Below are 26,542 nucleotides of genomic sequence, written 5' to 3'. Positions count from 1 at the left end.
ACCTACAGTTTAAAATCATGCAAATGCAAGTAGGTAAATAGGTACAACTTCAGTGGGAAGGTAACAGCGTTCTGGACATCTTGGGATACAGTCATGCTGGCCACATGACCACAGAAGTGTCTTCAGACAATGCTAGCTCTGTCAGCTAAGAAACCGAGATGAGCATCGCTCCCTAGAATCGGACAAACTGGACAGGGGAAACTTTATCTGTAGCTTTAAATAGTTTTCTAGGAACAACTTACCACATGGCATGCATATAGGTTGGAGGTAGACGGGGGCTGCTGACAGGTGTGCAGTTATAAGACCTCATTATTCTTTCTGCCAGCAAAAAGTTTCGAAAGAGGCTTGCTACTAGAAGATCCTGTCTGAAGAGCTTTTGGAAAAGATCTGCAAAAACAAACAAAAAACTCACAAAAGATATAACAAAGGAAAGCACCCATGAAGAATGTGGCTGCTGCTGCTGGAATTAGAACCTTCCAACATGAACTACTGTAAAATTATGTATTTGTTTAATGTACATAACCATCCATATCACGTTTGTGATTCTGGGTAGCTTTCAGGTAAAACATAAAGTGTTTTAGGTTGTAACATGCGCAGATCTCGATGCACACATAATTCCCTTTGTCACTGCATTTTGCATTAACTTTAGCCTCTGAATAGGCTTCAAGGGCAGCCCCATAAGGAGTGTATTACAGTAATTCATACAAGAAGTGACCAGGGCATGAGTAACGAAGTGTAGAGTCTCCTGATCTAAGAATGGATATAAGTGGCGTACAACCTCAACCTGGGCAGGGGGATTTCTAGCTGCAACTGCCACCTGCTCTTTGAGCAGGAATTCTGCATCCAGAAGGACCCCAAATTTCCCACCTGGTTTGCCTGGGGAAGAACAGCCTCATCCCGAAACAAAGATGGTAAATTCCTAAATCCAGGTGGCCCCAAAATCCAAAGTCATTCAGTCTTGCCTGGGTTAAGCTGAAGCTTGTTCTTCCCCATCCAAATCCCTACTGCCTCCAAACTCTCGCCAGAGGTTATCAAAAAGTGTGCCAATGCTACCTCAGTCCCATACCAAACATGAAACCTGATTGAAAGAAGTCTAGATTTAATCCAGGATCCACCGAAGCTGTTGCACAACTACATTCTCAACAATCTTAGCTAAAAAAGGGGAAGATTGGATACTGGATAAAAATTGTCCCTAATGATTGGGTCCAGCAATGATTTCTTGAGGAGAGGGAAGATCAATGCCTCTTTAAAAGGTTCTGGCACCACTCCTTTTCTCAGAGATGGAATTTATTACCACCGAGATCCAACCACATGTCACCTCCCTGGAAGCCTGCACCAAGCAGGAAGGGCATGGGTCTAATAAACAGGTGCTCACAGTCTTAAGAACAGTGTTTGCTTCCTCGAGCCCAACAGGTTTGAATCCTTCCAGATAACATGGCAAGACTGTCTCTGACATGTCCGCAGGGCCTGCACCAAGGCTGGCATCCAGCTGGATTGAATCCGACCAATTTTGTCTGACAGATGCTCTACAAATTCCTCTAATGTTATATATTAACTTTTAAATACATATAACTGAGTTTTCAATTAAGACATTTCCCCCCCAATTTTCTTCTTCTAGAAAGTACTACAGAAGTAAGGTAATTCAAGCCAGGGCGGTAATACATATGTAAGCTGCAGACGTTATCAAGCAATGAGATTTGCCCCTCCCACATACATACACCATACACAATACATGTGAACTGCTTAAAGTGCCCTTGTAAGAAAACATTTACAAGCTGAATTGACCCAGAAAGGCAACAGGAGAAGAATCAATCAGGAACCAGTAAATCAAATTGTTTATATTCATTGATCGTATCTCCAAGGTAATATGGCTAACATGCTGACCTAGTAGAAAGGAATAAATGATGAGAAGGAATAAATAATAGTGAGGTGGCCCAGATCCCAGATGGGTTTATGAAAACCCTTCCAATGTCATGCTGCAATTGACACTGTGTCCATCTTTTCCTTTATCTTGCTTTTGCAAAGTAGTAGACCAAAGGTATATAAGGTATGGTTCTGCTGTTGCTCAGCGAAGTGCCAATGCTATACTGTACTATGACATACATGAGAAATAAAATTACGTTGTATTTTCAAAGTGATACAATTGTTTTAAGGCAGGGGTGTCAAACTCAGGTCGTCACGGCATCGTCACATGATGTATCGGGACTTTTTTTCCTCTTTGCTAAACTGGTTCTGGGCATAGCCAGCACATGACACATCCACCCACAGGCCAGGAGTTTGACAGCCCTGTTTTAAGGGGTATCTATTGAATGCTTTTTCATCAGATGCCAAGCAATGTCCTAAACTCCTTGAGTGAGTACATCTTAAAGAAAACAGAACTGTCATTTCTGTGGGAATGAAATGTGGAGACCAAACATGGTGATTCATACCCTCTGATGCTGTAAAGGAATAAGATTTGGTTCAGTATTATTTTCCTAAACAAGTTTTTTTTCCCTCTCTTTTTTATTTCTTAGTTCTCACTGCATCCTTTCTCCCCTTCTCATTAAAAATTAGCCTGTCCTCTTCTATTATGATCAAGGTATATATATTACCAGTAATTCTGTGCACTTATCTGTCATAGTCTTTACCTCTAGGTAGGACGTTCCATGCAATTGTATCCGTTATGGCTGTAAAAATCCAATTCAATTCTCCTAGAGGCGTTCTCCTGTCATTGAGCCTCCCAGGAATTCTACAAGAAATAATGAAATTTTACGATTAAACAGAAACACACTGAAACAATGTTCATAATGGCAAAAAACACCTATCCAATAAAAATATAAGCTCTTATTCTTCTAACTAATAAATGATAAAAGGAAATATTATGCAAATTTCTTGGTTGTACTGGTTTTTACTGGAATAAAACCTCAAATATTTAGTTTCATCAAGTATATAAAAATACTAGACAATAATAAAGGCCTTGCATAATTCAGAATAAGTGCTAATAAGCAAACAGGGGAATACTTTTATGTTTTTTTCCTCCTAATATTATAGTAAAGAAGAATTACATGGTAAATCACTGATTATATTGACTAATAAACTGTTGAATCTTTTTGAAAATGAGCAACTTGGGAAGTAAGGGAATAATGAATAAAGTGTACAATGAGGCTTTTCCATTTTAGAATGCAAAATATAGAAAAGACTGTATCACTATTCTAAAAAGCAACCTCAAATGGAATATAGCAACTAAAGATTATAATATAAACCCATTCTTCCAATTTTCCAGTTATGAGAATATTAGAAAAAGAAACATAATGTTTCTTCTGAAGTAAAATTTCAGTTTCAATAGGAAACATTAAGATTGCGATTCGAATTCAGCAAAGAAACCATTCATTTTGTGGTACACATTTGGCTGCCTCAGAATCAGATAGGAATCACAGAAATTGCACCTCACTTCACAGGAAGCCATTAATGTGTGCTCTCTTTCTCTCAAATTTAATGGGTCTTTATTTCATATAGTTGAAAAACGAATGTCACTAATCAATTCCCAGTAGGATAGCTTCCACAGTAATTGCCTTTAACCCTTACTATTCACATGAGGATTGGCAAAAACTGAATCAACACAGTTTCAGATCTGAGAATTTGGGGTAAAAAATCAGCCAGGGGTGATTCTGCAGTTACTGTGCTCAAGATTAGATGGAATATATTCATTAATGGGACCACAAACTCAGTGCTTTAAAAACATGCATTCTAAGCAAGTCACTTCTATATGTCAAAAAGCATATGTTCTGGAAGTTCCGGCTGATGTCGTGGCAATATCGGATGTGAAGAGTGGGTCTCCACGCTCCCACGCCGAGTTCTCCCTGTTGGAGGGCTCCGAAAGGAGCTAAAGTCACCCTATAGGGGTGGTGAAAAAAAGAGGGGTGCCCTGTAATTCAGGGAGAGCAACAACTCTCCTGCTGGATTCAGCGCTTCTTCCCTCTCCCTCGATGAGGAGAAGAGGCAACCATCATGACTGCCACAAAGCTGGAACAGCTGAGGCAACAAAGAAATGTGCAGGAGCAGTGCAGATGAACAGTAGTGATTGGAGCTGGGTGAAAAGATTCCTTTTTATTTAGACCCTAACTTTAAAGAAAAAAAGAAAGAGGAAAATCCAGGAAAAGAGATCTATCTTTTAAAGTGGTGAACTACCATAGAGAGAAAAATCCTAGACCCAAAAGAAAAGGAACTAAGGGGAGAAAAGCTAAAGACCTTTTAAAACACAGAAAATTGGACAGGCGTTTTGGAAAGGCATTATAAAATGCTGGACTGTCTACTTGAATCTATTTGAATAGTTGACTTTGCTTTCAAAAATTGAATTAAATTTGGATTAATTAAATCTACAAGACTTGAAACAACACTGAAACCTAAGCTGACGGGCCATTATTGATGAATAGAACATACCAGACCCCTACATGTTTAGAAATACCTTTTGATGAGAGGAATAAACAACATTCATCCGGAGGACTGTGGTGACACTTACTGTTCTATAACTAGCTACTGTATGATTACTGGAGACTCTATTATGAGAATAAGGAAGACTTTTAAGTAAAGCAAAGTGATTTTTGACTTGCAGAAGCTTCCTGGACTACTTAAATGGAATTGATTAATAATCCTGAGATGTAAAGGGCTATGATGATTGAACTTTCTGAGAAGTAACATTGGACTGGAATATATTGCTTTTGGACTTCAGTAAGAGCGGGACTTATTAAATTAAGACAAGATAGGGTGAAAGGAGTGAGATTTCAAGAGAAGTCCTCTTACATTCAGTGCCAGCTTTTCTCAGTTGGGGGTTCTATAGAACCCCAGATTTCCAAGAGAGGTCACTGGGTGTGTGTGTGTCTGTGAGCAATTGTGACTGAAACAAAATAAACATTTTCTGAACTTTGCACAAAGCTAGCACTTGCAGTGGTGGGAATTTTTACATGCTGTAACTTATTTTACTGATCATGCTAGTTTATCGTGAGCTGTAGATATAATAATTTTAATGTGACCTGAAAATTATTTCAAGGATTCCTCCAGGGTAAAAAAAAGGTTGAGATAGGCTGCCTCTACGCAAAGCAACTCAGACTAGATATATCTTGAATATCTAAAAACAAGCCACTCTTCAGGGAGAGAGAAGCCACTAATACATTTTTTACATATTCTCACAGTGTGTTTTTGAAGGTTGTTGATAAAACTATTTCCAGAACACCATAAACTGTGAGATTACTTGCTGTTTGTATGAATTAACCGCTGATCACATCTGTTGCACAGTTCAATTAGTATAACAGATATAATTCTGGTAGTTTTCAAATAACTACCTTTCTATAATCCTTGCTACTGGCCATATTTGTTAGGACTGATCTAGAGTCCAAAACATTTTGAGAGAATCTGGTTATCTGCTGTTACAACATACAAATCACTGTGCCACAGAAAGCTTCTAATTATCACATGGTAACATTTCCAGCTAATCGTATAAAAATCAACTGTTTTTTGTATGGGATCATTCATCAAAAGACACCTGTAGTGATTTGTGTGGAATGAAATGATTGAAATTGAACAATCTCCTTTGTTCCCAATGAGTAGGGGATGCTTTGTGCTTTTAATACCTCCAGTGATCCATTTTTTAATGGTCTGTCAAACAATTCCACTCTTGGAACTTTGTGGGAAGGTAGTGGTGAAGAAACAAAACTAATATTAATGGAAAACTAACATTAATGTTCTATGACCATATTAATACTCAGGACTAAGTTTGCGTCATGCCCCTGGTGGAGACTGACTCTGAGGAAGAGGAGGAACAGCCAACAGGGAGTAGGAGTGTGGCTCCAGAGGGGTGGAGGAGGCTGGGGAAGGGCAGAGGCCGGCTGAGCAGTCAAAGGAGGATCCAGGCCCATCCTCTATCCATCCTAGGTCATGCAGAGAGGAGAGGATCAGGGAAAAGCGAGGTCTACTCAAGAGGAGATTACCATGATCCTCCTCGTGGCTTGCAGCTGGGAGCTATATATATAAGTTTGTAATTAAGCAGTTAGAATTGCTGGAATCAAAATTTAGCGTTTACTTTGAAAGAGGTTTATCTTTGCTGGCGTTCTTCCCATGGACTCTCCTCGGTTGTTTTCCTGGAGTTTATGATTAGTTATCTTGGCTTGCTTCGGAACTCTCATTGATGTGGTTTGTTTTGGTTTTCTTTGTGCCTCATTATTTACTTTTGTGACTTTAAACTGTGCCTAATAAAACAGTGAAGTTAATTTAAATTCTGTCTCTTCACACTAATCCTGTCTGGAATCCTGGAAAACTACTGTGCCAGTCTTTATATTCAAAATCCAAAATCCAAAAATTCCCATATTTTTCTTTTGACATATATGTTTGTCAATTTTTCATTGTTTCCTGATACTTTGAGCTCTATCCCAGTATGCATACAGGTAGTCTTTGATTTACGACTAAAAACTAAGCACCAAATTTCTGTTAAGTGAATTTTGCCCTATTTTATTACCTTTCTTATCACAGTTATCAAGTGAATCGCCGCAGTTGTTAAGTTAGTAACACGATTGTTAAGTGAATCTGGTTCTCTCATTGACTTTGTCAGAAGGTTACAAAAGGGAATCATAAGACCCTAGGACAATATGATTCGGTTGCCGAACATCTGAATTTTGATGACATGACCATGGGGATGCTACAACAGTTGTAAGGGTGAAAAACAGACATAAGTTCCTTTTTTCAGTGCTGTTGTACCTTTGAATGGTCACTAAATGAACCATTGTAAGTCAAGGACTTTCTGTACATGATGCCACCTTGCTCTGTTCCTTCATTTTTTTTCAGACTTCTTTACTTTAAAAAAAACCCCAAACCTTTGGTTTGATTTTATTATAACCAGCATCATGCTTCTAGTTAAAGCAGAATTGTTCTTCCTGATATTCATTACTTTGCCTCTCATGCCTCAATCCCATCCTTGCTTGAGTTTCTTATGACAGATAACAAATTCCTTTTTATGTAGTTCTATAAAAACTTCCGTAGATGCTGTAAAATAGTTGTTTATGTTGTGACTGGAAGGTTTGAGCCTGCTGTGAGCTTTGAGTCTGATGTATCAGAAGACACAGGGTTGAGTGATGAGGAAGGTTTGGCATTGGAATTGGAACCTGCTCTAATGAGAGATGCAGACGTGAGCCAGGAGGATGAGGGAGTGTCGGAAACACCCTCCTCTCCAGAACCTTCCACTTCAATCATGCCTCAGGTGTCAGCAGCTGATCCACAGAACATACCAGAGTCCTTGAGTGATGACGAATGTTGGGTTGATGCAAGGCCTAGACGCAGGTTGAGACGTCAAGCACAATTTGAAAAGAAACGTCAAGTCAAAAGACTAATTAGAGAGACTGACACGCCCCTTCAAGGAATATAAGGAGGCGTGATAGTTAACGATCCTTGTCTGGATCAAGCTTCATTAATTGAAGAAGCCCTCTGTTCCTGATTTATCTTGCGTTATCTCGGCTTGAAGACAGTTTCTGGGAAAGCTGCCAACGACGATTACAGAGACAAGTTAACTCTGTGGTTTCTGGTATTATTTGTTCGTGTTTATTTCTTTGGGACATTTGGACTCTCACTTGTGGCTACAAATGAGACAGAACATTTATTAATTGCCCATCTTTATTATTTTTTTATAAATATCTCAAGGTGGCAAGTATACCCAATACTCCTTCCTCCTATTATCCCTGCAACAACATCTCTGTGAGGTAGATTGGACTGAGAGAGAGGAAATGGTTCAAAATCATCCAGCTGGCTTTCATGCCTAAGGCAGGACTAGAACTCATAGTTTCCTGGTTTCTAGACTGGTGCCTTAACCACTAGACCAAAATAATAATTCCATAAAGTAGAAGGGAGTTAATGTAGGTACAAACTTAAAAGTTACTGGTTAAATATCAAAATCTGTCTGAAGTCCATTATATTTCACAACAGCCCGCCTTTTTCTGTAACAACTAAGTGCACAGTTCCAATTAAAAATGGTTTTATTGCCAATGTCATGTACAAATGCAGTCATGAAACTGCCTTACTTGTGACTTTCCCAAATTCACAGATGAATATGCTAATCAGCCATCATTCCAAAAATGGGTATCCAACTAATGCAAACCATTACTGTTCTTCTTTTAATTAACTAGGATGCTTGAGGGAAGTGATTTCCCCGTAGATGATTTTTTTTATCCATTTTATTTGAATGGAAGCATTGACAAGTAATTAAGGTAATAAACTCCTTGAAGTTGCAAGCTTATTATCTACATATAAGTCATATCAATTTGGCACCAGTTTAGGATACCAACTGCCCACCCTGGGAAATGAGACATTTATTTGCAAAAAAACAGCACGTCAGGCATATAAATATCTAATGGGTAGGAGAGAGCCACGTTATCAGGAATAATAATTTAAAAATGATTTCAAACAAATCAACTGTCGAAGAAGAAAAGTATACACTGGCTGATTATATAAGGCAGCCAAAAACAACTGATGCAAATTAAATATTGAAAATGTTTGAATCAAATCCAATTCGTTATTATAATCTTTGACCAACTTTTGCAGCAAAAAAAGAGAAATTGTTTCATACAATAATTCATTATTATGCGGAAAAAGTAATAGGACAATAAAATGACAAATGTGCAAGACACAAAACATGACTAGCGAAACAATGTCATAAAAAGAAGAATAGAATGCTGGCAAGGAAAAGCCTTACAAATGATCAGGGGCAAAGTGGATAAAGACAAAGCCTGGTAATGGATTTCAAGTGGAACTTTAAAAAAAGAAACAGAAACTGAAGTTTGATTTTGGCTGTTCATGACTAAGCTATTCGAACTAATGTAATCAAGGCCAGAACTGAAAAATAACTCACCTGTACCTTGTGGATTATAGATAGAGAGTGCAGCCTTCTGAGCAGCCATTTGTCAACACAATAAGGGTGGAAAAATACTTCGCTACTCTTATTACCACCATGTAGGTTCAAACATTATTTTAATCAACCTGAGTACTCATCTTCCTCTACTGGCATTCCACGCCTAAGTTCTGTTGCTTTGTCTCCTAGAGCTCCTCAGTAAACCAACAAACCTCATAGGATTGGCAAACAGAGAAAGTGCATTTAGAGCTCAGGCTGTCTCCAAATTCCAGATTTAATCAAATGCTTAAGAGAGCTGCTTGTCAGATTTCTGGGAAAGTCTTCACATCCCTTCTTTTTCTTTATTTCCTCTTTTACAACTTTGGGGTGTCAAGGGACTACACGTGCCTTCTGGAATCAGTTTGGATTCATAAGATGATTGGGGTAAAACAACTTATTAAGTCCCCACATACCACGGAAAGTCATAGGGGACAATGAGCCTCATTTGGACTAGGAAGTGATCTGACAATGTAAGTTGAACAAAAGAACACATGTGACAAAATTAGTTGCCATGGAGACTACAAACTAAACCCTCCCAAAACCAGCTATTGAAAATTAAATCCCTCAGCCCCAATGTACAATCGTGTTTGTTGAATTTGTCTGCTTTATTTTATTTGTGCAGTTATGCTAATAACATTGGGATTTTTTTTTGCAAATTTTCTTGAACAGAAGCTTGTTTAAATAAAACTACCTCATTAAGTGGTTCTCTGTGGAATCACCCAAACCTAGCTTTCCCAATCAAATACCATCCAGTTCTTCTGAACTACAGCTGCCATTGTCCCCAGATGTTCCATATGCATTAGATTTCACACGAAACCAGTGCCAAGTCCTACTGATTCGTGAAATCAATCAGCATGAGGAATGCTGTGATGTGACTTCTCTACTGGCACAACGGAATGGAGGGGCAAAAACCAAACTGGTGTAGAAGATGCCTCTTGTGCCTGCTGAAGTCTATAGTGGCACATGAGCAATCCATTTGTCAATCTGGCTGTTGTTTTCACGCTATATTTTAACTAACTGTGTTTACTCAACCAACAACACGAGGTAACAGAAAGAAGAATCTTGTAATTTAAAATTTGCATTTACCAGGCTTTCTCTTTCAGGAAGTTCTATTAATTATGTCAAAATGCAATGCAGATTTGCTGAATCTCCCCCCCCCCCCAAAAAAAACCCACCTCTTTGGGGTGGGCAGGAATGTCAGGTGGACTATAAAGAACCTACCCAACATGCACAAGCAACCAATCCATATATTCATTGTTCTTTAATTCTACAAAGATGAAGCATGAACTATACCCAAGTAGGCTGTTTTCCAGATTTCCTGGGATAAAAAAACCAATGGGGCTTAATTAAGCATCTCTGATGGTACATTGTAGAAATATCATGCCATACTGCAGCACAATTTCCAATTACTAGCATTTTTCCTGCTGTGCAGTCTCTAGGGGTTTTGTTTTCCCCATTTCCAAATGAGTTCCTGTTGAATCATTATTCATCATACCAATGACTGACAGACATTAATGAATTACTGATTTCCAGTGGTATGCTCAACATGATAGTTATAATGGAAACAAAGATAATTTTAGCACCTAGCTTGCTCATCTAATAATGTCAGAAAAGTGAATCTGTATGTGGGAAATAGGAACCTGACTGACAGAATTGTGATCTAACCTAAGTCCCTACTTATTGAGAGCAAACACTTAGAATGCTTAGAATCTGGGGTGCAACATACACATTTTCACTATTGGTTTAAATATGCCAAAAAGTTTATTAATTGAGAATATACATAATTAATGCCAAATATGAGAGCAAATTTTCATTATACTAACAGTTGACTTTTCTAAGCATCTGAAATTATAAAAGAGGTATTTGACTAGTGGATAAATGATGGCTGATACATTGCCTCTAAAAAAATAGCCAAATGTTCTTTTATTGTCTCTTCCAGTTTTCTGTCTTTCTATCTGAAACAAACACGCTTCATATGCTGAAATATCCAGTTATCTCAGAAACAAGGATATAGATATAGATTTAGCATTCTGGCAAAAGAATTAAAATAAATCCACAGGCAGCTACAGCAGCAATAGAAAAAACATTAGCCATGTGCTTGATCACAAGGCTACAGTTTGCTTTGATAAAAGGAAATGTAATCTTTTACAAAAAGGGACAAGGTAATTATCTGAAAAAGTCCAAAACTTAATTGGAAGACAAACTTCCATGTTAAATGTAAGAATAGCAAAATTATAAATTATAAGGAATGTGCGCTGCCTTCACTGGCTATATATTGTACATTTTGCCTTCAGATTGCTTTAAAAGCCAAAGTCTTTTAAAACAGACATACTGTATGTAACGAAATTAAGAGCATTCCCCAAATATGATATTCTCAGGAAACAGTTTCAGATAACTTTTAATAAAGTAGTTCTGCTTTACAGCAACATAGCTCTGGCTATAGGTGGTGCTATTGTTAATGACTATCCTACTTAGATTACTATCCATTTGAAATTAAAAAAGCAACGAAATAGCCTGATCCTCAAACTTATGACTGTTGCAGCATCCCCAGGGTCATATGATTGCGATTTGGGTGTTTCACAATCAGTGAGCATTTACAACCATCACAATGTCCAATGGTCACATGATCCTACTTTTGAACTTCACAGCTGGCTTGCAATGAGCAAAGTCAATGGAGAAGTTGGCAAGTTGCAGCTGGCTTTATATAGCTTTAATATGTACCAGAGTAGTCAACCTACGGTACATCTGTTTCTGTCTTTTTTATAGTATCTGGAAGATTATTTCTACCACAATATGCCATCCTAACAAGTGTGTTGTCCTGCCTATTAGATTACTATTCCTAGTTCTACTCTTTGCCTATTCTCAAACTGAACATCTTCATCGATAAAAAATTCTCCAGGTTGCTGCTCACAGTAACTTGGTTATTCTCTATTGGACTACAACCTTGCAATGTGCTTTACATGGCACTGCTTTTGAGGACCATGCAGAAATTATACCTGATAGAGAACACAACAGTTTGTGGATACTGGACTCCTTTTGGTTTGCCCGTGCTATGGCATCATTATATGAACTGCACTGACTCCCAGTTTCTTTCCGGGTACAATTCAAGGTGCTGGTTATAACCTTTAAAGTGCTATAAGGTACATGGCCAGATTATATCAGGACCACTTCTGTCTGAGGGTATCTGCCTATCCCACTAGATCAGATAGAATAGGTATGTCCCAGATCCTCAAATGTTGCCATCTAGTGGGATCTTAGGAAGCTTGGCTTTTCTGCAGGGTCCCCTACCCCATGGAACACTTTCTGGCCAGTTCCACCCTCTTAGTTTTCTGGGAAACTATTAAGAGCTGGCTTTCCCTCCAGACTATCAAGGATATCAAGGTTGGAGCCTGAAGGCTTGTGTAATTATAAAGATGCTCTTGATTGGGTAAAGTATTATTCTTGTTTGATTGTTGCTTTTATTATTACTGCTAACCCAGAGTTGTGTCTTACAAAACAGGTGACCATATATATCTTTTAAATAAATGGTTGCTAGTTTTTCCCCCCAAGTTGTTTGTAATTTGCTTTATAAAATATTCTCTGCTCAGTTCTTTAAGAGGCATAACCTGGAACAACCACTTCACAGAATGTAAAAGGAAAGCTGAATGAGAGTTGTATACCTATTGCATAGCAAAGAGTATGCAGCCCACACGCTATAGCAAGCTACTGTAAAAGTTCAAAAAGCCAAAATGTTTTTTGATCTTGGGAAGTTTGTACTGATATATCTCTATCAGCTCCAGCAGTGATTTTGATGTCTGGATAAAAGTTTCTGTACAGCAGAAACTACCTCTTCTGAACTGCAGTGTAGCCAATAATTGTATCAAACCAGAAATGATTTTAGAGTGTCAGCAATAAATTAGAAAACCTGGAAATGGCAGAAACTTCACACTGTTTCTAAGTTTTCCATTATCTTTGCATTCAGTGAAATTTTTCCTGTGCATGTCCTGTTTGTACATGCCTTAAACCTGTTAACTGGTACTCATACTGGCCTCCAATCCTTACTGCTAATTTTCAGCCTGAATCTGCCACTGTTAACTTTTTCCTAAATTCATATGACATTTACAGCAACTGAAGCTTTTATAAGCATGTACAAAAGCCTCTGGAATAGGCATGTCCAACCCACAGCCTGGATAACCAGTAATAAAAGTTTACAAAATCATAAACTTTTAATATAATCCAATGATTTATATCTGTTCAGTATATTATATATGTTTTATATGCAGTCCGAGATAAATCTGCACTCAATGCAGCACAGGCAAGCCAAAAGGTTGGACACCCATGCTCTAGAAGATGGTTGACTGGGGAATTCTGGGAGTTGAAATCTACTAGTCTTAAAGTTGCCACCGTTGGATACTTCTGTGTAGTCAAAAATAAAACCAAACGAAGAGTAACATGATATATCATTAAACCAAAATGAATAAAACTAACAGAATGCTAACCTTACTATAAATTAGCTATACATCTTGTATCTGAAATCCAGACCTGACTTAATTGTCCTTCTTCTCATTAATGTTCAATCCTTTGAGCTACGCTCAGACAATGTATTTCATGGAATTGATGAGATTAGGATAGTAATTTATTAATGAAATTTCTAAAGCTTCCCATCTATCCAAAGAAACTCTTGGGGGTGAACAACACAAAACATATCCCAATCCATTAAACACCAAAATACAGTAAATCCCAAGCTGACCCAACTATAAAAATATCCAAATTGCCTGTATACCAGGTACAGTATTATCACAGTATAACCAACCTGGCTTCAGACTGGGGTATGGCATGGAGATAGTGTTGGTGGTGCTTAATGTTGACCTGTGACAGAATTAGAATGGAGACTACATCCATTTTTCTGCTATTTAATTGCTCAGCAGATTTCAAAACTGTCAATCCCAATACAGGTAGTTGTTGACTTACGACCACAGTTGAGCACAAAATTTCTGTTGTTAAGCAAGACAATTGTTAAATTTACGACCTTTCTGGCCACCATTGTTAAATGTGAATCACTGCAGTTGTTAAGTTAGTAATCCAATAGATAAGTGAACCTGGCTTCCCTGTTCACTTTGCTTGTCAGAAGGTTGCAAAAGGCGATCACATGACCCAGGGACACTGCAACTGTCATAAATATGTGTCAGTTGCCAAGCATCTGAATTTTGATCACATGACTATGTTGATGCTGCAACAATCACAATTGTGAAAAGCAATCATAGATCTCTTTTTCAGTGCCGTTGTAACTTTGAATGGAACTGCTGTAAATTGAGGGCTACCTGTACTATTCTTGGTTGACTATGAAGGTTAGAAACCAGGGGCACTATATTGCAATAGTTCACTTCCTTCCTTAGTGGTCTGTTCCGATCAGTGTTGATGGGAGTGGAGAGACCGTACCTATGTCCCTTCGTGTATGGGATGCCTCTGGCTTTAATGCTTTTCCTCCTGTTTAATATCTACATGACAGTGCTGGGTGAGGTCAGTGCAGAGTTTGGTGTCTTCAATAAGCTTTACATCTCAAGCCTGAGCTGCACAGGTGAAACTGTTGATGTATTGACCAGAGCATTTGGAGGACATTCGAGTTTGGTTGGGGAAAAATAAACTGATCATCCTGAGTGACTTTAGTTGTTTGGCTTCCCTAGTGAATGCATTCTCATCATTGGTCTTGGACGGCGGTCCCATGTGTAATGGAAGGGGGAGGTTTCCTCCTAAACTTGCTACTCAAAGAGGAGTTGGCAGTAGCGCCTAGGACGATATTTCCATGAATAAATCTTATATGCCAATGGCATCCCTTCCTCAACCAGGAGGCCCTGCAGGCTGCCACTCAAATTGTGGTCCCCTTACTAGTTGACCACTCTAATGCAGTCTGTGTGCGTTCCATTGATATGCATCCACCTAGAGTCTTTTGGAATGGCCAGATACAATAAATAAATGAATAAATGAATACATACATACATGTTGGCGGTCCAAATACTGCCTCAATGTCTGGGGAAAGGCTTCAGTGGTACCCCTGGCTAATTAATTAATCCTCATGTGACACTTGTGATGATTTGTCACCTCTGACTAACATCTTACTGAAACAACAATATTATGCAATATGTGTAATAAAGATTGTTTTCATATTTATTTGTTAATAAGATATTTTAATAGCTCTACAGCATCTATAGAAGTCCATTAATTTTTCAAGGAAGACTCTGGACATGCCTTTATATTACTAGCTTTGAAAATTCACTTATTTTTGTATTGGATTAAATAGACAGCAAGCAAATTGCTCCACTTGGAATGGTGAACTTCCTCAGTGCAATATATAAGTTAGTTAACTTCTTTCAAACTGCCTAATTTATTATTTAATAACCTCTCTGTTGCAGCACACAACACTGAAAAGGAGAAGAAGCAGAAGATACAAATATCTCAAGTGGTCTAAAATTAATTAAGTCTTGTTTACTTTAATAAAAAACATTTGGTAAATATTTTTTTTCAGGACAGATCCCCAAATTATACAGTAAATTCAGAAATCCAATTTGGCAAATACCCTGACAGTTCAATCAATATTCAGTTATTTAATGATGAAACTATTTTCTTTGCCTTCAATGCACTGTTTGGTGGCCTTGAGAATTATTTTCAGCCATGTTTATATCACAAAAATGCAAACCAAGCTGTCCAGAATATATTATTTGATTCATTTGCACTAAGGTGTTTTCTGTTCATTTTGTAGTTTCTCCTGTCTTGTTCTCAAACCAATTGTGAAAGTGGTTTAAAGGAACAATCCAATACAACTGTAGAACTCAACTGCTGAAAAGATGCAAATGTCCCTTTCATAGTAAGTAAGAAAAATTATTTTTATTTGATAAAACAAATATCAATTATGAGAAGAGATAAAATTTGTAATAATAGTTATCAATTTTCTGCATTTAAGTATCCCCAAAAGACTATCTCCTTTACCTCAAAAAATTTCCAATTTTTACCTATCTCCTCTAGATTACACATAGTCCTCAACTTACAACAGTTCATTTAGTGTCTGTTCAAAGTTACAACAGCTCTGAAAAAAGTGACTTATGACCATTTTTCAGTTATGATCTTTGTAGCATCCCCATGATAATGTAATCAAAATTCAAATATTTGGCAACTGGCTAGGACTGTTGCTGTGTCCCCAAGGTCATGTGATCCCTTTTGCAACCTTTTCACAGGGAAAGTCAATGCGGAAGCCAGATTCACTTAACAACCGGATTACTAACTTATCAACTGCAGTGATTCACTTAACAACTTTGGCAAGGAAGGTTGTAAAATAGGGTAAGCTTACTTAACAAGTGTCTCGCTTAACAACTGAAGTTTTGGGCTCAGTTGTCATCGTAAGTCAAGGACTACCTGTACTACCATTCAAATCAGGTGTTTCATTCTGAATATCTGCATCAACAACCTACGTGACATTCAAAAAGATTAACTGGTGTGACTGGAACTAACAAACAATTCACAAGACTGGTATGCAGATAATTTAAGATATGCAGTGGGATAAAAATGTTCGCAGTGTTTCAATCATCAATTACCTTTTTATATCTTGTAATGTTTTGTCCTATCATTTAAAAATCCAGCAGAAAATGTCTACCTGCATATTTCTATCCAAATTCAAGCATGTTTCTCCTAAATGTATGCATTTTAGTCAATATCCTCATTTCTGCATTATCCCCACCCCCCACCCCCAGTGGAAATTGCAGTTCTGTACAAATCCTTTCCATTGCATCAATATTTTTGTGCACCTCTTCTGAGTTGCCAATATAAGGTATGCATTTCAGGATATGACTGTGCTCTGAACACTCTGAAATATTCTAAGGCTTTGATATTCACTTATGCATATAAAGCTTCAAATGCAAGCAATATTTCAGATATCCATATTCAGTAGTCCTGACCTTTACAATGGATTCAACCAAACATAACAAAAGGAGAGAATTATCACCACAGTACCAACTAATGAGACTGTCAAAGAAATCCTTCTACAATATTGGTCTCAGTGATGCCTAATATGGTTTCTTACCTGCATTAAAGAAAGAACATTCCCTGCCCCACTTTTGGAATAGGAAGGTGAATTCTTTGAACAGTCTAGAGCATTGGTCCCCAACTTTTGGGGCACCAGGGACCGGTTCTGTGGCAAGAGGCTCTTCCATGGACTGGAGGGGGTGTTGTTTCGTGTGGTGCCTGCAACCCGCAGATGGGGCTTTCTGGCATGCCACAGCCTGCTGCTAATCCACGGACCAGGGATTGGGGACCCCTGGTTTAGAGCTATAAGCTAGAATGGGAAGACAGGAACTGCAAACTGCTCCCATACTCTTGCCAGGATAATCAAATGATCACCAAGAGTTATGTCTGATGTGAAGGTAGCTTTACCTATTAAAAATTATATTTGTTGGTGTTTATTGATTTTATTTTTCTGATAAGCCATTCTGAATATTAGAAGAGGCAGATATAAATGTTAAAGAAACAAACAAGTACACACTTTTCTTATAAATGATTTATTCTGCATACTTCCTCATTTATTGGACTTTTTTCTGCTTATGGAGGTGGGGTAGACCAATACAAGATACTGATCCCTGTCTTTTACAACTATAAGTGGCACATCATGTTTTTCATGCTTGAAGAGAATATTTTTATCAGGCCATTAATTTGCTTAAGGGTCATCAATACAGGTAGTCCTTGACTTACAATAGTTCATTTAGTGACCATTCAAAGTTACAACATCATTTCAAAAAAGTAACTTATGACCATTTTTCACACTTCCTGCATCCATAGGGAACAATTAGTTTGTTTATTGACCATGGTGTTCACTTTACAAATGTGAATTCCCTTAATGACCATGGTATTCACTTAACGAATGTTGCAAGAAACATCATACAATTGGGTTTGTCACATCACCATTTTATGACAAGTTCTGATTGTGACAGGCAGGTTCCATTATGGTCATACTCAAGGACCATTTATTTATTTGCCGCCCATCTTGTAACTAATGACTCTGTACAGGACTACCTGTATTCGGAGCATGGGATCCAAAATGGGCTGATCGTTCCTGCCAATATAAGAAGTTTTAATTCTTGAGTATAGATCCACCACATAAAACATCTCACTTTCAAGTATAATACATTCTGATACATCTACTGGAGATAGAAAATATCCTAAAAGATATTTTTTTCTTTTCGTTTCTTAATATTCTAAGCATGCACAAATATTCCCCAGAGAATGCTGTCTAAATTGATTAAATATTCATAACATGATTCAGGCACACCTGCTCTTTTCTGTCCCACAGTAACATAACAACTGCAGGGAGGACGAACGAAGGCATTGCTTCACATAAAAATAAACCAAATATTCATTTTCTATGGCCAATCAATCTGTCTCCAAACAAATAGCATTGCTGAAATTTGTCAAATGTGTTTGGTTCTCGGCGGATGACCTTTTTGTTCCACACAGGACTAAATGCTGTGTCTTGAGAAAGATGCCGTGTCAATGGGGAAACAAGGCTGCGTATCACTGAAAGGCATTGTTACCCAAGCTAAAAGTTACGGTCCCTTGAAAAACTTTCTGGAGCTGGACAAACCTCTTTCTGTTTTGTTGAATTTATGTTTTACTGACAAATAAATTCAACACAAAAATAGTTTGTTGTGAAAGCGACTGCCTATGAAGGCTTCTGGATTAGGGCTGAAAGGCCAAAGTGGAAGCAGTATGCTCCATCCCTTATTTGGATAGACCAGGTTGCCTCAATAGACCAGTCTCACTGGAAAAACACTCTCTATTCTCAACAATCCTAAGGGAAGACTAAGGAAATCGTAAGGGGCAAATACCAATTCGTCATCTACAAAAATAGGCATTTCTCAATTTCAGATTTTTTCCCTCTTGAGTCACATCCAAATTTACCAGGCACTTATCAGCCTGGATTTTTAATTATTCATGCTGGAGCACACATTATGCATAGGAACTGCTGGAGCAAACAATAAATATGACATAGAGTGGGCGGTATTCAACCCAGACGACTATGATGAAAAATGTATGAGACATGGTGCAAACAGCAGGAAAAGGGGAATTCTGAGGCATTCAGTAGTAGTGTAACTGAAACGCAACGTGAAAAATCTGCACAGCTTTTAAGGTAAGGGTTGAAGGTTATATGTACAACAGTCGCCAAGTCAAATGAAAGGAGCTACACTTACTGTGCTGTTTTCCTATTTATTTTGCCCACCGATTTCCAAACTTGCTCTTAAGAGCAAGCATCCCTTTCAAATATGACAAGTGAAGAAAATTGCTCTCTTTTATATCCCCCTTACTGAGAAACCTTATTTATTCTGCTGGCTTTAATCAGTCCAAGTAAGATCTGTGTTGAGCAAAAAAAGCACCTCTGTTCTATGGGTTAGGCTATTATCGAGCAGGTCATGCAGAAGCCAATCTTCAAATCCTATCCTGTGATTTAACAGTAGTCAATCCTGCCAGGGTAACAAGTTCTCTCTTTGTAGGGCGACCAAAGATTCCATGTAAAGGAATCTTTGCTTCGTAAGAAGTCCTCAATGCACTTTGAGTAGTGATCTAACAACTTAAAAACTTAGCAGAACATTTGTCAGATGTCTATGAGGGAGGAAGATGAAAAAGAAACATGAAGCAGTAACATTACTCTCCTTTTATCCAGTTGCCACATTCTTAGCAAGGATTTATTGAGACTAGAGAACGAAGTGCATCCAATATATGTTTATTTCTTTTTTGTGTGAGTATGTAACTTTCAATTGCCATTGATCCTTCTTTCTGCTTCTGGTGTTAAGTACATTTTACCCAATGGTACAAATGTCAGTTATGTTGTCAATGTAATTGGCAAGCAACAGACTAAACGTCATACATAAAAGTTAATCTGAACGCCTTTCAGATTAAAGATAAAACTGTTACTCATTGAATGAAAAAATGTGTTGGGGGAAGGCAGCCATATTTTCCGTTATTGTGGTTTTTAGGGACCAATATTCTCTGGTGCTGAAGGGTATACAAGTGATACAAAATGATTTATGTAAATATGTTGCTTCCATTACATTATGTTCATATTAGATATACCACTAATTATGAATATCCTCCAGACATAAGTTTCATATACTTTTATTGGATTTGGAGGCCTTCTTATTCCCCCAAAACAAGAACATTTCCATACCCGAATGCACGTGCGTGCCGCTGCCACACACACACACACACACACACACACACACACACAGGCTGTGCAGCTTCTCTACTGAAAAGCTTGGGGAAACAATCATGTTTTAAAGAACTCTGGACCATCATAAGGGTGGGAACCACAAAAATATCTATATTTTATTTTATGTAAAGACCACTACAGTCCCAAAACAAAACAAAAACATAATGATGTGGTTTACAAAAAAACCTATTATATACACATATATACCTACACACACACACACACGCACACACACACGCACACACACAAACACATACATACACACACAAAAAGATCCACAAATCAGTTAAAAAAAGAATAAAAGTAATTAACAAAGTCAAATTCTAAACGAGCCAAGATTGAATCATGTCTCAAATGCCTAATGGGAGAGCCCCATTTTGAGCTGCTTCTGGAAGACAGTCTGATGGGAGCTGATGGAGGTTTCCTGGGGAGGTTGTTACGAAGGATTGGTCCTGCCACTGAAAAAAACACTATTGAGCCTTGCCACCATCTCCCCTCCCCTCCCATGCCTAAAGTGGAGAACCACTTGTAGATTCCCCTAGGATGATACCGACAGGGCCAATTCCAATGAGTGAATGCATGTAGGACATCATAGTGCTTTAAATTATTACATCTGGAAGTCTACTGGTAAACACTATAGGGACTGTAGCACTGGTATGATATGCTTTCACTGATGCATGCTGATTATAATACGGGCTTTTGCATTCTGAACCAATTGCAGCCTCTAAGTGGTCTTTAAGGGTGACCCCATTTACATTGCATTGCAGTAATCTAAACAGGTGGTGATTACATTGTGAGTCATATAACGAGGTTCTCCTGCAACTGGCACATCGACTGAAGCTGAGCAAAGTTGCATCCTCCAGCTGCAGTTCCAGGAGCAGCTGTGAGTTCCTAAGTTATGGATCAGCTTCTTCAGGGACAGGGCCATTCCATCAAGAGACATTGCTGGAGCATTCTAATGGACAGTGAGTAACTCCAGCTTGTAAGGTTCAGTTTGAACCAGCTGCAGCCTCCAGGCATCTGGGCCAAAGTTCAATGACATCAGTAGACTAGGCTGAGATAGTGATGTAAAGCTGGGTATCATCTGCACAGTGTTGATACCAAACCTAAAACCACTGGCTCAACTTTTGTAAGTCATTTAACTAGAGGAAAGCCACGTGGCTAATCTGGCCCACCTTCCTTTATTGGAACACCTACTTAAGAGGGAGTAGAACCAATGCCACACAATATCCACTGTTCTCGATCCCTAAACTCAGTAGACGGTTTGGAAGATATTATGCTTGGTGACATTGAAAGTTATGGAGAGATCTAAAAGGAACAGGATTCCTTCATCTAATTCCCTCATCTAGGTTGTGAAAAAAGTCATCCATCTACTAATGCTACCAATGCTGTATCTGTTCCAATACAATTAACATTTTTATTAGAACATTAAAAATGTATTTGCCTCCATAGAGGTGCAAAGGAAAGCTCTGTCTTGTTTCAAGCAGAATTCATTTATCAAATTGTTAGATTTATATCCCACCTTTCCACCAAACCCTGATTAATGTAGCCAATAAGAACTGGCAAATAATAAAATACAATAAAAACCACATAGGAAAAAAAATGCAAAGTAAAAAATAAATAAAAAAAGATAAATCTGGAAAATTCCAGGTAAAGTTAAACATATTAGCCATATTTCTAAGAAACAAATATTTAAATTCTGTTTTAACTTCCAAAATATTACTACATCTCAAGTAGTAATAGTTTAGCATGGCAAATACTAAAATATAATGGACAACATCCAGATAGGGAGAAAAAGAACCAAATCAAAGATACTATTTTTCAGGCCATATTTCAGCTTCTTGTCTCCAATCTGAACGATCAGTATTTTTTTCCTATTAAATACTTGATAAAGCCTCATTTTTTTCAAGTACAATTTACAGAAGATTGACTGGTACTGAAGTTTATAAAGTCATTAAGATGACAGCTTTCCATTTTGGAACTTGTTCTAGGACAAAATGGACAAATTGTTCAACAGGGAGTACTTCCAGAAGGCAGTATTTCTGCAAGGCAACTTGGAATTTCTTGGTAATATACTCATACCGTATTCTCATAAATGTGGATTGGAACAATATTATATTAGTGCCTGTTGACTGGCAAAGAATTCTTGGGAGACTGCTAAAAAAATTCCTGCCTGTCTCCTGCTGCCTCCCTCCTCTTTGTCCTTTTCTCCTTTCCCTCCCTCCTTCACTCACTCACTCACTCACTCACTCACTCACTCACTTATCATTCACTCACTCATTGCTATACTAGGGAAAATTGGAGCCTTGTGAATGTTCTTTATACTTAGATGGAAAGAAATTATTAATGCACTACTTATTGAACACCGAAAGATTCAGAAAGGTGATAGTAAGAAGACAATGCACATAGCTGATGTCCTGTAGGTTTTTAATCCCAAAACCAGATGCAGTAACATAAATGCCATTTTTTCACCAAAGCATTCCAGTTCCATTCAAGTAATATCAAGTTTATCTGATGTGTAAGTTGCTTGTTCCCTTTGTGATGAAATTTTTATCTGATGAGAGCTTTGACAATACAGTGTTAGATGCTAGAAAACAACACACAATTATTAGGATGGGGTAGTTGTTGTTCATGTTGCAGTTCTATTTATCTATTACCATTGAAACTTTGGTTTTGGAAGTTTTGGAAGACTGGAGCTGGCTGCTAAGATTTGGGACATAATCATAGTTATTTTCTGTAAGAATTCTATCACAACTCCGCTAGTTTGCCAGAGCTAAACAGCACTGCAAAAGAATCTGCAACTAAACATGTCAAGATTGATTAACATTTCAGTTATGAATACATACATGTACATGCAGCTATTTGTTACGATTATAGTATATTTGGGCTTCATTATTATACATTTTTACTAGATGGATGAACGTTGTTAATTGCTTATGAACAGGCACTCTGAAAATCTAAATGAGTCCACGGCCTGTTTTTCCAAATGAACTTGAATAAAATGCATCTCAAGAAAAGGCATCTTGGAAATCAAATTTAGGTGATTAACTGCTCCAACTAAATTGTATTTAGGTACAAAGCAACATTACAGGGAGGTGAATTGAAAATTCATTAAATGCAAAAGCTTCTTTAAGAACAGCAAAAATTCATGCTAAGGAAAGCTTAGCTTTTAATACTTAGATTTGAGTTGCACCAGTAGAGCTGTATTTTAAGAAGAAAAATTATTGTTATCAACGTGCCCTGCTCTGGAAATGCACTTACAGAAATGCACAACTCAAATGGAAGGTTTCTAAATATAAAAGAAAATGATATATTTTAAAAAGAACTAATGTGCCAGAAAAATGGAAAACAAGTTTAGTTTGCCTCTTCATGGGTTTTTTGGCAGATCCTCAATGTGCGGTATGTATTTTAGACTTAGTATTTAAGACAAAATGACTGCAGTGCCTGGGAAGGGGAAGAAAGTCATTACTTGTCATTGCTTAAATAGATATAGTAAAAACTTTGAGTCTGCAGTGCTGCAGAGATGCAACCCACACCACGATCTATTTCGATGCACTTCATTTCGGCTGCAGCAATGCCATGCTCTGTCAGTGCATATTCAGCTGCAAACATGCCGCAGTGTCAGCAACATTACTCTTGTCAATACAAATTTTCATAAAGCACAAACATTGCACCATTTCTTTAACACCTTTCTGACTCCTAATGTCTGTTTTACATTGCCCACAAAGATTGGGTAGGAAATAAATGATGGAACATCATTTTCCAAATCAACATCCATTTATGCTTTACTACTCTCCATGTGAATATGGAATGCAAATTCTCTTATAACTTGATAAGCAGAGGCTTCTTAACATATGAAGATTCTCTTGTACATATTCATTAAGCAAACTATAGATCCTTCTAAACTTCTAGATTAAAAAAAAAAGTTGTCATCCATTTTAACACTCTTGTATCAGCTTTCATTACAAATGTTTAATTTACTCAATAGAAAGTAATTTTCCCTAGGCATTATTTATGAATCATAAACATAATTTTGAGTCATATTTTAAGGGATTTGTGTATTCTTTTTGTCACTGAAGACCCAAATAAGTGATCAAGATCATCAATTACCATCAACAATTGGTATACTAGCTGGGATAATAGCTACAATCACAGGATCATATGGTTTATTTATTCATTGATCCAATTTCTATAGCTGCCCATATCAATCAATGACTCTGGGAGGCCCATAATTCCAAAAATATACAAAATTTAAAACAGTACATTTTTGTTTACATTCAATTAAAAACAATAAAACATCCAAAATAAATATACATAGCAGGTGAACTATTAGGCCAGTTAGCAATGCAGCCAGGAAATGGTACCCTTAACACATTCAGTGGCCAAAGTTTTTAAAGCCTTATGAAAGGCCAACGGGGTTGGGGCTATTCTAATCTCTGACAGGAGGATATTTTTCAATATTTCTAATTGTTGACATGAGGATCTCTCACAGAGCAGGGGCTACTACAGAAAATGTCCATGTTCTACTCCCTGCCAGCTGACATTCCTTGGCTGATGAGATCTGTCGCATGCCCAATCTGCTAGATAGAATTGAACAGGTAGGGACACTTGGAAAAAGGCTGTCCCTCAGGTAACATCATCCCAAGCTGTATAGGGCTTTAAAGGTGATAACCAGATTGAACTGCACTTGGAAACATACTGGTAACCAATGAAGCTCAGGCAGAAGTGATATTACGTGTGCTCTATATTTGGTATCACTTACTACCCATGTAACTTAACTGCCACATTCTGCACCAGTTAAAAGTTTCCAAATGCTCTTCAGGAGCAGCTCCTGAAGTAGTGTGTGTTGTGGTCTAAACAAGAGGTTACAGATGCATGGGTGACAGTGACCAGGGCCTCCCAGTCCAGGAATGGACACAACTGGCACAGTATCCTAAGGTGAACAAAAAGTCTCCTAGCCATGGCCGTCACCTGCTTTTTGAGTAGGAAGCATGAATCTAAGAGGATCCCTAGCCTGCGCACCAGGTCTGTCTAAGGTAGCACAAACCCACCCAGAACTAAAGATGGAAGAACCTTGATTCTGGAAGGTCCAAATACTCAGAAACACTCAGTCTTGCTAGGTTTGAGTTGGAGACTGTTTACCCCATCCGGTCCCCAACCGCCTCCAGACATTGGGATAGGGTGTTCACAGCATCACTCAAGGGGTATAGGCTAGAGATAAAAAGCCGGGTGTCATCCATATATTGATGATATTGCACCCCAAACTGAGAGATCACCTTACCCAGCAACCTTATGTAAATGCTAAATAGAAGGGAAGAGAGAACCAACCTTGAGGTATCCCATAAGGCAGGGGCCACAGGCTGGATCTCTCTCCCTCTATCGCCATCAACTGAAACTGACCCAAGAGAGGAGAAGAAAACCAACACAATACAGTGTTGCCCACCTACAGTTTCTGTAGCTGGCCCAAAAGGAGACCATGATCAACAGTATTGAATGCCACTGAGTGATCAAGAAAAGACAGGATGGATACACTACTTCCATCCTGTTCCTGCCAAAAGTCATCCATGAGTGCTATCCAGTGATGGAGTATCTACAAGTCCAGGTGGCCGGCTGCTCCTTCAATTACTTAATACTTCTCGAAATCAAGAAGTTCCTTCTTCCAAGTTTGGAGCTTCTCCTTTAACACTTCCTTCTGCTGGCACTAGGGAGAATAAATCCATACCCTCTTCCCTGTGCTAGTTTTCAAATATTAGGAGACTGCTGTCATATATTTCCTTAATCCTCTCTTCTTTAAGCTAAAAAAACTCAGATCCTTTAACTGTTCTTCATAGAATTTAGACTCCAAACCCTTACCAATTGTCATTCTTTGCATTTTCTCCAGTTCCCAGCATTCTTCTTGTACTGTAAAACCAGAACTGGACACAATATATTATATGTGATCTGATCAGTACAGCATAGAGTGAAACCAGAACTCCCCATGTCTCTGATACAGGTAGTCCTCAACTTACAACAGTTTCCTTAGTGGCCGTTCTAAGTTATAACAGCACTGAAATAAATGATTTATGACTATTTTTCACACTTACGACTGTTGCGGCATCCCCATGCTCATGCGATTTACACTGAGAAGCTTGACAACTGACTCACATTTATGATGGTTTGCAGTGTCCCAGGGTCATGTGATCCCCTTTTGCAACCTTCTGACAAGTAAAGTCAATGGGGAAACCAGATTCATTTAACACCCTGTGTTACTAATTTAACGACTGCAGTGATTCACTTAAAAAATTGTGGCAAGAAAAAGTAATAAAATGGGGCAAAACTCATTTAACAAATGTCTCACTCAGCAACATGAATTTTGGGCTCAATTACGCTCATAAGTTGAAGACTACCTGTACTGTATTTCTGTTGATAAG

The 26,542-nt window shown here is 38.0% G+C and overlaps 1 protein-coding gene across 3 annotated transcripts in view; it reads right to left on the bottom strand.

The window, feature by feature from the left end:
* Positions 1-26,542, bottom strand: part of RPTOR (regulatory associated protein of MTOR complex 1) — a 376,730-nt gene that overhangs the window by 171,867 nt on the left and 178,321 nt on the right. For all 3 annotated transcript variants that reach the window (XM_026701786.2, XM_026701785.2, XM_087924955.1), the window contains 2 exons: positions 2,628-2,728; positions 243-387 (listed from right to left, as the gene is read on the bottom strand). In XM_026701786.2, the coding sequence (XP_026557571.1) occupies positions 243-387; positions 2,628-2,728 (246 nt within the window). The remainder of the gene's footprint in view (positions 1-242; positions 388-2,627; positions 2,729-26,542) is intronic.

This window comes from Pseudonaja textilis, chromosome 2 (genome assembly GCF_049901715.1).
Source record: "Pseudonaja textilis isolate UNSWEBS1 chromosome 2, rPseTex1.2, whole genome shotgun sequence".
NCBI lineage: Eukaryota > Metazoa > Chordata > Lepidosauria > Squamata > Elapidae > Pseudonaja > Pseudonaja textilis.
This window is presented reverse-complemented; position numbering and strand designations above follow the sequence as displayed.